This window comes from Oryx dammah, unplaced genomic scaffold (genome assembly GCF_014754425.2).
Source record: "Oryx dammah isolate SB20612 unplaced genomic scaffold, SCBI_Odam_1.1 HiC_scaffold_3, whole genome shotgun sequence".
Classification (NCBI taxonomy): domain Eukaryota; kingdom Metazoa; phylum Chordata; class Mammalia; order Artiodactyla; family Bovidae; genus Oryx; species Oryx dammah.
The window spans coordinates 57,798,278-57,813,178 of NW_024070187.1; the positions used below are offsets into that span (position 1 = coordinate 57,798,278).

The window sequence follows — 14,901 nt, forward strand, 5'->3', positions numbered from 1 at the left end:
TGAAAGTATGGCAGTAGTTACTTCAGTGTTGTATAACTGTTGACTGTACTATACACTATACTTGTGAACAATTAGAAATGTATATTATTTTGATTTCTTCAGAATCTCATCTAAAATTAAATAATAAATATCTTTCTATTTATCTTTGTGATCTTTGTCCCTAAAGTTTTTGATGCCTGAATAATAGCCAATTGAGTTACAACTCCCTAGAGCTGGAGATTTAGGCTGTTTCTCATTTTTTTTTTAATATTATAGATAACAGTACAGAGAAGCATCAGCTTTTTTCCCCCCTCTTGTGAATTATTTACCAAGAATTAAGCTTCTTATGGGATAGCTAGGAGTTGAGAGCTTCAACATTTTTATAGTTCTTGCTATGTGTTATGAAATCATTTTATAATGTCAGTATGCAATTGAGTAGAACAATTTGCTTGAAGCCATTTCAGCCCTGAGGTTTTATTAAAATATATTTCTGAAAAATGATAATCAGTCATTTTAAAATAGATTCATTTGGGCATCTTTAACAAATCATGATGAATTGAAGCTATTGAATATCGTTAATTATTCATGTATGGTTTTCCTCTTAAGAATTTCTACGAAAGGAATAAAATGTCAACCCAAGATATATCTTTGATCAATACCTAACTTGGGTTACTAGAGGCTATATGGAAAATATAATTCTTATCTTAATATAGAAGATAATTTTTGATAGTCCTTATCTCTAGCTCTAATTTAAATAGCTTAAGCTATTTTTAAACAGCTCTAATTTAAACAGCCTTAGCTTTTTTACTAAAACTCCGTGCTGAGACAGCCATAGTGCATTAAGAAGCATAAGAAAAACATTAAGGGACAATACTTACAGAATTTGCATTTATATTATAACTGTATAAACAGCCCATGCATTAAGACTTGTACTATTTTCCTTCTCTTTAGATTGTTTAGCATAGTAGTTTAGTAAAAATTATTATTACTATTTCACACCTAAGGACATTTTTATCTTCCATTTCAAATAACAAAGAGCGTGATTCAAGAATGTGGCCAGAACTGAGTCATCTTCAGTCTAAGATCATGGAGTCCCAGTACATTCTAGGTCAACATTTTTGTTTTGGCTCTGAAATCTCTAGGGGGCTCCAGGGATCTCCAGTTCTTTATGTCTCAGCACAGAAAGAATTCAGTGAGAGGCCAATTCTGGAGTAGATATCACACTTCCATCATAATTCCTCCTCAATATTAGGCAGGAGAGTTTACTTGTCCCTACATGGACAAGGTGGGACTGTTGTGGCACTATGGAAATATTATTTCAGGTCCCAGTACATTGAGGGTCTTTCACTTTGAAATGTCACCTTTCCATAAAATACTGTTGTTGTTGTTGTTGTTGATGTGTGCAGAGAGCATGTCCTAGGGGTTCATTAACTTACTGAGCTCACTGGGCAGGATGTGGGTCTCATGCCACCATTGTTTTATTGTTTGGGGGCATGTCTCATGCTTCTGTCTTACTGTTTTGTTGCTAAGCAAGGCTGCTTGCTAGAAAACCTGCTTTCTTGAGTGATCATTAACTTCCAGGAGTCTCCCATACTTTTTTTTCCTACTTACAGTCTGCTAGGGCAATTAACTATTTAATAGCCTGTGTTATCCCTTTGTTGAGTCCGACTCTGCGACCCCATGAATTGCAGCACTCCAGGCCTCCCTGTCCATCACCAACTCCCGGAGTTTACTCAAACTCATGTCCATCGAGTCGGTGATGCCATCCAGCCATCTCATCCTCTGTCGTCCCCTTCTCCTCCTGCCCCTAATCCGTCTCAGCATCAGAGTCTTTTCCAGTGAGTCAACTCTTCACATGAGGTGGCCAAAGTATTGGAGTTTCAGCTTTAGCATCAGTCCTTCCAGTGAACACCCAGGACTGATCTCCTTTAGAATGGACTGGTTGGATGTCCTTGCAGTCCAAGGGACTCTCAAGAGTCTTCTCCAACACCGCAGTTCAAAAGCATCAATTCTTCAGTGCTCAGCCTTCTTCACAGTCCAACTCTCACATCCATACGTGACCACTGGAAAAACCATAGCCTTGACTAGATGGACCTTTGTTGGCAAAGTAATGTCTCTGCTTTTGAATATGCTATCTAGGTTGCTCATAACTTTTCTTCCAAGGAGTAAGCGTCTTTTTAGTTTCATGGCTGCAGTCACCATCTGCAGTGATTTGGGAGCCCAAAAAAATAAAGTCTGACACTGTTTCCACTGTTTCCCCATCTATTTCCCATGAAGTGACGGGACCAGATGCCATATCTTAGTTTTCTGAATGTTGAGCTTTAAGCCAACTTTTTCACTCTCCTCTTTCACTTTCATCAAGAGGCTTTTTAGTTCGTCTTCACTTTCTGCCATAAGGGTGGTGTCATCTGCATATCTGAGCTTATTGATATTTCTCCCGGCAATCTTGATTCCAGCTTGTGCTTCTTCCAGCCCAGCGTTATTCACGATGTACTCTGCATATAAGTTAAATAAGCAAGGTGACAATATACAGCCTTGACGTACTCCTTGTCCTATTTGGAACCAGTGTGTTGTTCCATGTTCAGTTCTAACTGTTGCTTCCTGACCTGCATATAGGTTTCTCAAGAGGCAGGTCAGGTGGTCTGGTATCTCTTTCAGAATTTTCCTTTATCCCAATCAGCTCTTTTTCCTATGAGAGCAAAAGAATTTTGTACATAGGTCAGGTTAGATGAGATTAAAGTTTTCACATCAGACCTAAAATCCTTTGTGACCTTATAAATAATATTAAAACACTTTAAAAGGCCAGTTTGGGTTTAGGATAGCTCTAAGGACACAGGCTCTTGCCAGGCAGAGTCTGAGAAGACTTCCATGGTCTAGAATGGTCTTGGGAAATGTAGCCACCCTAGAAGCCATTTCTGGGTAAGAAATACTTCACTCTTACCCAGGTATTTGGCTCCCCTGTTGGCCAAATTCTTCAGCAACCACAAATCTGAACTAACTTTTGATGTTGGAGTATCATATAAAGTGTCTTCTTTCATTTTTTCTATCTTTCTTTGAAAGACTTGCCAAAACTATTCCCTAACTTGAGCAAAGCAATACCTAAAAGTCCTAAATTTATTTTTTAAATTGTAATACTTGATATATCACTTTAATCCTGTGTATGCAGAGAAATGAGAATTTTAATAACAATTACAGTTTAAATGTTATTTTTTACTGTTTTTTCCCCCTTTTAAGCAATAATACATTGTTAGAAAGGGGTAAAGTATAAACTGTGTTTTGGTATCTAATTAAGAAATGTTTAGTTTCTCTTAAACTATGATGGAAAGAAGAAACAGTATTGTTTATATGGTCTTTTTTTCTTCCAGGAAAATTTCATGGAAGTAATTCGAAACCAGGAATTTGTATTATTACCAGCCAGTGAAATTGCAAAGCTCTTAGCCAGTGATGACATGAACATTCCTAATGAGGAGACAATATTGAACGCACTTCTTACTTGGGTTCGTCATGATTTGGAACAGAGACGGAAAGATCTCAGTAAACTTTTGGCTTACATTAGGCTACCTCTTCTTGCACCACAGGTAAACTATTTTTAATTATTTAAAATCAATGCCATAATTTCAACAGCTTTGAGTAGACACCATTCCACACATCCCTAGTTCAACAAAACATGGATTGAAAAATTTTTTTAATTCGAGAAAATTCTAAAATGCAAAACTTGAATTTGTTCTGGGCCAGCAACTATTACATAATATTTACATTGCATTTACAACTATTTATGTAGGAATTGCATTGTATTAGGTAGGTATTATAGGTAATCCGGAGATGATTTAAAGTATATAGGAAGCTGTGCAGAGGTTAACTGCAAATACTACATATTTAAATTGAGATACTGGCATCCACATAAGTCCTGGTACCAATCCCTTGTCCCCAGAATACTGAGGGACTACTAATTACATTAATGTGAGCTAATTACAGTATGCTAATTACATTAATTAATGCACATTAATGGTAATTGTGTTAGTCTCTCCGTCGTATCCAACTCTTTGCAACCCCATGGACTGTAGCCCATCAGGCTCTTCTGTCCATAGGATTCTCCAGACAAGAATACTGGAGTGGTTGCCATTCCCTTTTGCAGTGGATCTTCCTGACCCAGGATTGAACCTGAGTCTCCTGCATTATAAGCAGATTCTTTACTATCTGAGCCACAAGATAAGCCCATTAATATTAGGTTGTCTATAGGCTTTTTCCTTAATCTGTTCAACGTGGTTGTTTTATGCATGTTCCTATGAAATGTTAAGGTGAAAAGATAGTGAGCTAAAAAAATTTGGTTTTTTTCAACCCAGAAAGTCTGACTACCTAAATTGCATTCATTAAGTAACATCGTTGCTTTGGGGTTAGTAATTTTATTTGACTCAGCTACAAACCTATCCTAGCAATTGAAGAATTAATAAAGCTGCTAATAAAAGGAACACTGAACTCTAAGAACCAGAAAATTTATATTAATTCATGTGCCACACATTTATTAAGTATCCACTAAATGCTAGACTCTGATGATAAACAAATTAATGAGACATAGTTCTAACTCTGACATTTTAAAACTCTGTGACTTGGCATGTTCACATACCTTGGTTTCTTCATCTGTCAAGTGGAGATCACGTCCTTTCTATCTCACAGGATTTTTATGAGGATCAGAAAGGTGCTCTGAAATAAAATGTGCTATAAATAATGATAGTGTATTATCACTATTTTAGAATTGAGAGATACCTAGTTGGTGTATTCAAGGCAATTAGTCATAACATATATACATGCATGGTTTCCCCTTTTTACAATTTCAGTTGGAATATACAAAAATTTCCTCTGCCTGCTTGGCTGCTTTGGAGAAGGAAATGGCAACCTACTCCAGTATTGCCTAGAAAATTCCACGGACAGAGGAGCCTGGTGGGCTGCAGTCCATGGGCTCATAAAGAGTCGGACACGACTGAGCGACTAACACACACTTGGCTGCTTATTTTGAGGCCTTAAGTAGAGTCCTTATAAGAAAAGGAAAAAATGAGCTATTAACTGCTCAAGATCAGATTTTGTTGTTGTTGTTTCAAGTGCTGTTTTTTTTTTTTTGGTTTGTATTTATCTTGAGCATTGTGTATTTCCAGCTGTCGTGAGCAAAAGTTAGTTTGCTCTCTACCTTACAGAAACAAAAATCAGTGTGATACTTTACAAGAATCACTTCCTCTTCAGAGGTAGAATATTGTATGAATTCATAGGAGTGAAACTGCATGACTTGACAATTCAGGAAAAATAACATCATAAAACATTTCTTAAAATCAGATTTAAAGAGGACTATTTTTACTGCTATCCAGCCTAATTTTTTTCCTTATCCTTCTCTGCTGCTGCTGCTGCTGCTGCTGCTAAATCGCTTCAGTCGTGTCCGACTCTGTGTGACCCCACAGACGGCAGTCCACCAGGCTCCCCCGTCCCTGGGATTCTCCAGGCAAGAACACTGGAGTGGGTTGCCATTTCCTTCTCCAATGCATTAAAGTGAAAAGTGAAAGTGAAGTAGCTCAGTCGTATCTGACTCTTAGCGACCCCATGGACTGCAGCCTACCAGGCTCCTCCACCCATGGGATTTTCCAGGCAAGAGTACTGGAGTGGGGTGCCATTGCCTTCTCCGATCCTTCTCTAGAGGAAAGAAAGTCTGAAAAATCCTAGTATACTTTGAAAAGAACCTGTGCAATTAAGTAACCTGACAATTTACTTCAGCCCTGTAGATTCAAATATTTATGATCCTGTATTTGCATGACTATCAGAGACCTTTAGAATTTCTTTTATCCAGGATACTGCTGATAATCATAGTCGTAAGATCTTATGAGTTGAAAGAAAAGCATGTTGGAGATCATTTAGTCTAACACTTGTTGTACAAATGAAATAACAGATTAAAAAAGCAAAGCCATATGTTCAAAATCACAAAGTGATTGCGTAAATCATGTTCTTTGGCACTGTGGTTTTATTTGACTTTAAATTAGAGCTAATAAGAGACAGGGGCTTCCCTGGTGGCTCAGTGGTAAAGAATCCGCCTGCTAATGCAGGAGACTCAAAGAGACTGAGGTTCGATCCCTGGATTGGGAAGATCCCCTGAAGAAGGAAATGGCAACCCACTCCAATATTCTTGCCTGGGAAATCCCATAGACAGAGGAGCCTGGTGAGCTACAGTCCATGGGGTTGTGTAAGAGTTGGACATGACTTAGCAACTGAACAACAAGAGATAGAGGTAGACTTTGAACCCAAATAAAGTTACCTGCCTTTTCTACTGAACTGTTCTGCCTCTTGAATGTACTCCATGTAAAATTGCTGGGTAGGGAGGATATCAGGTGGAGGAAGAAAACGATTAAAAAGCAAATCAGTAATCACAATATAATGAGATAAAGTCTGTGATAGACATGGCATTATGAAAGCAGCTGGAGTGGTCCACCTAGACTGATAGTAGAGAAGCTAGGAAAATCTCTGATGTGTCACTCAGTTTGCAACCCAAGTTAGTCACTCAAAAGAATGGGCATGATAGCCCAGAAAAGATAGGAGTCCTGGTTATAGAGCTGTGAGCAAATATATCATGTTCTGAAATCTGAAGATGGCATGCATGGCTAAAGTTACAGAAACAAAAAGGACAATATTGAGAGATGAGACTGGAGAGGGAAACAGACCAGATTGTGGAGGAATTCTAGTCATGCCAAAGAACTGGGATTTTTTTATCTAAAAGCAATGAGAAAGCACTAAAGGATCTTAAGTAGGGAATGGCATAATTATCCTTTTATTTTAGAAAGATCCTATGATTGCATTGCAGAAAATAGATTGGAGGGATCAAAGTAGAAACCTGCTAAGAAGACTGTTGGATTCCGACAAGTGAATTAAGCACTTAAAAAAAAAAGTGGAGGTAGAGAAATTAATTATGACAGTCAAGAGCTATTTAGGAGGTAGGATTGATACACTGGAATGATTGAATGTACAAGGTGAAAAAAAGAGTCCAGAATAATTCTGATTTGTGCAATGAGATTGCTGAAGGTGCTGTCAGTTAATACAGAATACAGGATGAAGCATTAATTTTGAAGGTGGGAAAGGAAGTAGAAGAATCACATTCCCAGAGCTTATTGACACCTTTAATCCTCTTAAGAGTCTAAGAAGTTTTAGAAACTACTTATTTAGGTTGTTGAAGCCAAGGGGAAGAGAGTGACACCAATCAAAGAGAACATTAAAGCACTAGAGGTGGAACCCTAGGAGATACTAATATTTAGTGGTAGCCCCAAGTCTGCCTAAATAACTGTAGTACTATTAAAAAGAGATTGCAAGTTCAAGAAAGGGAATTTTAACGTCATTAGATGCTGCAGAGAAGACAGATAAGGACAGTAAATGCATTGGATTAGCCCAGTGTTTCTCAAAGTGTGTTCCCCAACTGTAAGATCAGTACCACGTGGGTAATTGTTTAAAATGAAAATGATTAGGCTTCCACCTACTAAATCTGAAACTCCGGTTGTGTTTTAATAAGCCCTCAGTGCATCTGATGCACACTCAAATTTGAGAACCACTGTCTTAGCCCAGGGAGTAGCAACGATGGAAGCCACATTGCTCTGTATAATTTAAACAAGTTAATAACACCTCTTTGAGCAATTTTTTTTTTCTACAGTGATAATACTGTATGGCACTATTATGGCATTCAGAGATACTAGCAAGGTTCTTTTTTTCCTTACTAAAAGTAAAGGGCAGATTTGGAGGATTAGAGTTGTCAAGTGATAAAGTATTGAAGTAGACTCTAAAATCATCAAAAAAACCTTGGATTATATTCTGAATGTTTTATTTTAAAAGATAGGAAAAGGATGAAATTGCTAAGAGAGTCGATCTGAAAAGTTCTCATCACAGACACGAAAGAAGATAACTATGTGGGGATGGATGTTAACTAGACTTACTATGGTAATCATTTTCCAGTATATAGATATGTAAAATCATTATGTTGTACATCTAAAGCTAATGTTATATGTCATTTGTATCTTAATAAAAAATAAAAGTGACAAATGAAAGTAAAATCAAATAAATGACTATAAGTGCCTATCACAAATAAGTGCCTATCAAATAAATGACTGATTTTTTAAAAATTACCATTACATCTACTTACGTAAAGAATTTATTTTCACAAAATAATTCCTTTCTCATAGAGTTTTAACCCTACTCTGTTGGTAAGAAACATTCTCTTTTAGCCTAACTATAATAAGTTCAACCTACATATAGTCATTTTATTGTAGTGTCTCCTTAAAATAATATAGGAAATAATATATATTATTATAATCCTCAACCAAATAATCATTTTAGTGTGGCTCTATTTTTAAACTCTGAATAATCCAGAAGATAGGTGTGTGTGGTTTTATTTTACCTTTGAAAGCATTCCAGACTTTTCTGTTTGATCCTATTTTAAACAATGTGAATGAAAATACAGTTGACCCTCAAACAGCATGGGGATTATTCTGTGTATGACATATCACCTGCCCTCCATGTGAGATTCCTCCATATCTATGCATTCAAGTAACCATGGATTGTGTCATCCTGTAGTATTTATTGTTGAAAAATATCTATGTATAAGTGGACCTTCATGGTTCATATCCGTGTTGTTCTAGGGTCAACTGCATTAGGGCATTATTTTAAATACTTTGATACCCAAATTCTTAATATTCCTAATGATTAGTCTGCATTACAAGTAATGTGGTCTCCACTATTCTGTTCTCAATTCTCATTATTGTTTTTTACTAAAATTCAGAAATATAAAACAAATCAGTATTTATCTTTAGCATTCTTTTAATTTACAAGTTTGGGGTACCAAAGCACTTTTTAAAGCCTATGGAGTTCATAAATCATTCACATTATGTTTTTCACTCTAAGTAGTATTTGGGGAAATATTAGTATTGGGGGGAGATAGTTTTAGTGCAAGTCATATCAGTTTAGTTCAGTCGCTCAGTTGTGTCCTATTCTTTGTGACCCCATGGACTACAGCACACCAGGTCTCCCTGTCCATCACCAATTCCTGGAGCCTACTCAAACTCATGTCCATTGCGTTGGTGATGCCATCCAACCTTCTCATCCTCTGGTGTCACCTTCTCCTCCCACCTTCAATTTTTCCCAGCATCAGGATCTTTACCAGTGAGTCAGTTCTTCACATCAGGTGGCCAAAGTATTGAAGTTCAACTTCAGCATCTGTCCTTCCAATGAATATTCAGGGCTGATTTCTTTAGAATTGACCGGTTGGATCTCCTTGCAGTCCAAGGGACTCTCAAGAGCCTTCTCCAACACCACAGTTCAACAGCATCAATTCTTCGGTGCTCACCTTTCTTTATAGTCCAACTCTCACATCCAAACATGACTACTGGAAAAACCATAGCTTTGACTAGATGGACCTTTATTGACAAAGTAATGTCTCTGCTTTTCAATATGCTGTCTTAAGTTGGTCATAACTTTTATTCCAAGGAGCAAGCATCTTTTAATTTCGTGGCTTCATGGCTGCAGTCACCGTCTGCAATGATTTTGGAGCCCCCCCAAATAAAGTCTGTCAGTGTTTCCATTGTTTCCCCATTTATTTTCCATGAAGTGATAGGACCAGATGATATGATCTTAGTTTTCTGAATGTTGAGTTTTGAGCTAACTTTTTCACTCTCTTACTTTCATCAAGAGACTCTTTAGTTCTTTGCTTTCTGCCAGGAGGGTCATGTCATCTGCATATCTGAGGTTATTGATATTTCTCCTGGTAATCTTGATTCCAGCTTGGGCTTCATCCAGCCTGGTATTTCACATGATGTACTCTGCATATAAGTTAAATAAGCAGGGTGACAATATACAGCCTTGAAATACTCCTTTCCCGATTTGGAACCAGTGTGTTGTTCTGTGTCTCATTCTAACTGCTGCTGCTTGACCTGCATATAGATTTCATAAGAGGCAGGTCAAGTGATCTGATACTCCCATCTCTTTTAAGAATTTTCCACAGTTTGTTGTGATCCGCACAGTCAAAGGGTTTGGTGTAATCAATAAAGCAAAAAGTAGATGTTTTTCTGAAGCTCTCTTGTTGCTTCTATGATCCAGCAGATGTTGGCAATTTGATCTCTGGTTCCTCTGCCTTTTCTAAGTCCATCTGGAGGTTCATGGTTTACGTACTGTTGAAGCCTGGCTTGGAGAATTTTGAGCATTACTTTACTAGTGTGTGAGATGAGTGCAATTGTGTGGTAGTTTGAACATTCTTTGGGATTGGAATGAAAACTGACCTTTCCAGTCCTGTGGCCTCTGCTGTGTTTTGCAAATTTGCTGGCATTTTGAGTGTAGCACTTTCACAGCATCATCTTTTAGAATTTGAAATAGCTCAGCTGGAATTCCATCACTTCCACTGGCTTTGTAGTGATGCTTCCTAAGGCCCACTTGACTTCGCATTCCAGGATGTCTGGCTCTGGGTGAGTATTCACACCATCGTGGTTATATGGGTCATGAAGATCTTTTTTGAATAGTTTTTCTGTGTATTTTTGCCACCTCTTAGTATCTTCTGCTTCTGTTAGGTCCATACCATTTCTCTCCTTTATTGTGCTCATCTTTGCATGAAACGTTTCCTTGGTATCTCTATAATTTTCTTGAAGAGATCTCTAGTCTTTCCCAGTCTATTGTTTTCCTCTATTTCTTTGCACTGATCGCTGAGGAAGGCTTTCTTTTCTCTCCTTGCTATTCTTTGGAATTCTGCATTCAATTGGTTATATCTTTCCTTTTCTCCTTTGCCCTTAGCTTCTCTTTTCTCAGCTATTTGCAAGGCCTTGTCAAGTATGTGAGTGAAGATAAAAATTTACAAATTGAATATGTTTCTCATCTTTTCTAAATGTTTCCACTTTAATAATTTGCCATTCTTTTTTGGCAGAGAAAGTACATGGTATTACCCTAAAATGCAGAGTATATGAGAGTCTGTATTTTGTAGTCCTTTCTCAGTGCCTTCTGAATCATTTTCTGAGTGATATCTGGTCTTCCATTCATCTGATGCTTATATTACTGGATTCATATTTTCTTCCATTACTGTCATCTCTCTACTTAAATATAATTAATCCCATGTATTCATAAATTACAGATACTGTCAGCATGCTAAGAAATATATTTTACTGTAGTAACTGTTGAGCCTTCTAAGACTTTACTTTCTACAGTTTTTTCACATTTATTTTTATTTAGAAAGGACTAAAGCATTTATGTATAACAAGTAATAGAAATGCTGAGATTAATTTAAATGAGCCATTTGATGCATATTCATTAATGACTTGTAACAAGTATAACTATATTTTGTGCGCATAGGATAACATGGAATGATTAATATCAGAATTTACACTCTGCCTTAGACCCTGAGACTTACATCTTTTTTTCAGTTTTAATGTTTGTTTTTATTAAAGTATAGTTGATTTACAATATTGTTAATTTCTGTTGTGCATCAAAATGATTCAGTTATACACATGTATAAATTCTTTTTAATATTCCTTTCTATTATGGTTTATCATAAGATACTGAATGTAGTTTCCTATGCTATCAGTTATATATAATAATTTATATCTGCTAACCCCAACCTCCCACTCCCATTTTTGCCTCAACTCCTTCCACCTTAAAAATCACCAATCTGTTCTCTATGTTGAAACTTCTGTCTCAATTTGGCTTTTTTTGCCTTTCATGTGCTGTTCTGAGTTGCCAGATGCCACAAACTATTTTATAGTTACTTTTGTTGGAGACTTCCTTCTCTTCCATTATCAAAATATGAACATATTCTCAACATTATTAGCTACTGAGTAAATACAAAGTAAACTCACATTTTTCACCCACTTAAGTGGCTGAAAAGAGAAGACAGTAATAATTGTTGGTGAGAATATAGAGAAACAGGAACCCTAGTAGATAGCTGGTGGGAATATAAATTGTGCAGACACCTTCTAAACCAGTTTGGCAGTTTCTTAAACAGTTAACATAAATGTACCATATGACCTAACAATTCTACTCCTGAAAACATATCTACATAAAGACTTGCACACAAATGTTCTTAGCAGCCTTATTCATAATAGCCAAAAACTTGAATGTAAGTGCCTATCATCAGTTGGTGAATGGTTAGATAAAATACGATGCATCCATACAATGAAGTAGTATTCAACAGTGAAAAGAAATGGATACTGATACATGTTACATATTGATGAACCTCCAAAACATGATAAATAAAAAAAGCAAGATGCAGGAGACCGTGCATTGTATGATCCAATTTATACAAAGCATCTAAAGGCAAATCTGTAGAGACAGATTAGAGCTTGGAACAGGAGACAGGAACCGAGATTAACAGTAAACAGACATTCAGGATCTAATCAGGGTGATGAGAATGTTCCAAAACTGTTTTTATAGTAATGGTTACACAACTTGGTAAATTTACTAAAAATCATTGAACTGTATACTTGAAATGGTGAATTATACAGTATATAAAATATAGCTTACATTGTCAAATACAATCCTGCAGTCAAAAGGGTAATACACTATGACCAGGAAGATCTTTTTCCAAGAATTTGAGAATAGTTGAGTGTTAGGAAATCTGTCAAGGTAATTATATCAATAATTTAAAGGAGAAAAAGCCATATAATCATATCACTAGCTGTATAAAAGATATTTGGAAAGAATTAACCATTCTTAATTTTAAAACTCTAAAATAGGGAGAGAAGAAAACAACATATCTATAATAAAGATAAATTATTTAAACATAGTAAAAAATTAAATGCTATAGTAACTATTATCCTAAATAGTGAAACACTGAAACCATATCAATTTAAACTATAAGATGGATACTCTTTATCACTCTAATTATTTAACATTGCTTGGAAGGTTTTAGCAATTGCATCAATGAAATGAAAATGATATAATTGGTGTATACATTACAAAAAGGTGTAACTATCTCTATTTGGCAGTTATTATGACTGTATGCCTAACAGGTAGAGTTTGATAAGGGAATGTGGTGAAGTAGTAGGTTAAAATACAGGTATGCAGTAATCAATAGAATTTTTGTCCTCCAGCAAAAATGCAAAGTGTAAATTCAACAATTTATTTCTAGTAGCAATGAAAATAATAAAACTTGTAGGAATATATTTAATAAAAGGTATGTTACCTACATGAAGAAAACTAAACAATGGGATGGCTTCTTGAGCTGAAAGATGTATTATATAACTATGAATTCTCCCAAAATTAATAAATTTAATGCAGTTCCTATTAGAATTCAAACAGGATCAAGATGGTGAAGGGGAATTAGACAAATCTGTCTTAAGTTTATATGGAAAGTAAAGACTCAAAAATAGCCCAGAAAATTATTAAAATGAATGGTGAAGGTAGATTTATGTCAGATAAGCAAAAAATGTCATAAGACACTGTAATAGGGATTTCCTTGACAGTCCAGTGGTTAAGACTTCGCCTTCCAATGCAGGGGCTGCTGTTTCCATCCTTGGTCTGGGAAGTAAGATCCTACATGCCCCATGGCCAAAAAAACCAAATCATAAAACAAGCAATATTGTAACAAATTCAATAAAGACTTTTTAAAAAAGATACTGTAGTATTAGGAAAGGAATAGACAAATATATCAGTGGAACAGAATAGAGAATCAAAAAACAGATCTCATATATCTTGAGACTACTGTGACCAAGGGTCAATTCAGTTGGGAAATGGAGGGAATTATTTTGGTCTAGAACTAGCTATTCATTTGAAAGAAAAAGTATTTCTCAACTCATACTCTTTAAAAATTAACTTCATATGAATTAGTATCCTAAATGAAAGAAATAAGGCAATAAAGAGGTAAGTAGGGGGATGGAGAACCAAGCACAAAAGAAGAGAAAGTCATCTTTTTTTTTAATTCATCTTTTAAAGGTAGGGTGTAACCATACTTATGCATTTATGTAAAATTACATAGGTAAAAAACGTAGAATTCAATGAAGTACAAGGAATTTTAGTTCTTTTAAAATAATCACCATTCGGAATTCTTTGCCCCTTGGAAAAATTGGAAAGTTTGTTTTTGCTGTTGTTGCTGGTTGAACATTCTTTAGATGTTCAGATAAATGCAGTCTAATTAGTCAACTCCCACATATAATTATTCTTCAGTTAAAACTATTTCTAACTTAGTAAAATGATTTAGAAAATCTTGAAAATATAGAAACATACCAGAAAAGTTATTTTAAAAAGCACCAGTTTCCCCACTACCCAGAGATAAGCACTATTAAGATTTTAAAGCATACCACTTTTCCTTAGTTCTGTTTTTCAGTAAAATGTAAATTTTGTAACTTGAATATTTTAGTTAAAAATAGATGTCCAGACTTGGATTTTTTTTAATGAGATAATTTCCATTTGTGAACATTTGTGTTTATTCTTTTAGCCTCATTATTTTCTTGATCAGTCAGTATACATACTCACTATTTTTTTCTAGTTCCTAGCAGACATGGAAAACAATGCACTTTTTCGAGATGATATAGAATGTCAGAAACTAATTATGGAAGCAATGAAGTATCACTTACTACCAGAGAGGCGGCCCATGTTACAGAGTCCTCGGACAAAACCTAGGAAGTCAACTGTTGGTACATTATTTGCAGTTGGAGGAATAGATTCAACAAAAGGTATTAAATAATCTTTTATTTAAAGAAACATACAAAATGAATTTTTGTTTTTCTTTGAAGTATTGTTGATTCACAGTGTTGTTAGTGTGAGGTGTATAGCAAAGTGATTCAGCTATACATAGCCATATATCCACTCTTTTTAAGATTCTTTTCCCATATGGGTCATTACAGAATATTGAATTCCCTTTGCTATACAGTAGGTCCTTATTAGTTATCTATTTTATATATAGTAATATGTATATGTCAATCCCAGTTTCCCAAT

General features: G+C 35.7%; 1 protein-coding gene across 3 annotated transcripts in view; it reads left to right on the top strand.

Annotated features, from left to right (window-relative positions):
• The window catches only part of KLHL5 (kelch like family member 5), a 90,550-nt gene that overhangs the window by 49,923 nt on the left and 25,726 nt on the right, over window positions 1-14,901 (top strand). For all 3 annotated transcript variants that reach the window (XM_040238028.1, XM_040238026.1, XM_040238027.1), the window contains 2 exons: window positions 3,345-3,557; window positions 14,453-14,639. In XM_040238028.1, coding sequence (XP_040093962.1) covers window positions 3,345-3,557; window positions 14,453-14,639 — 400 coding nt within the window. The remainder of the gene's footprint in view (window positions 1-3,344; window positions 3,558-14,452; window positions 14,640-14,901) is intronic.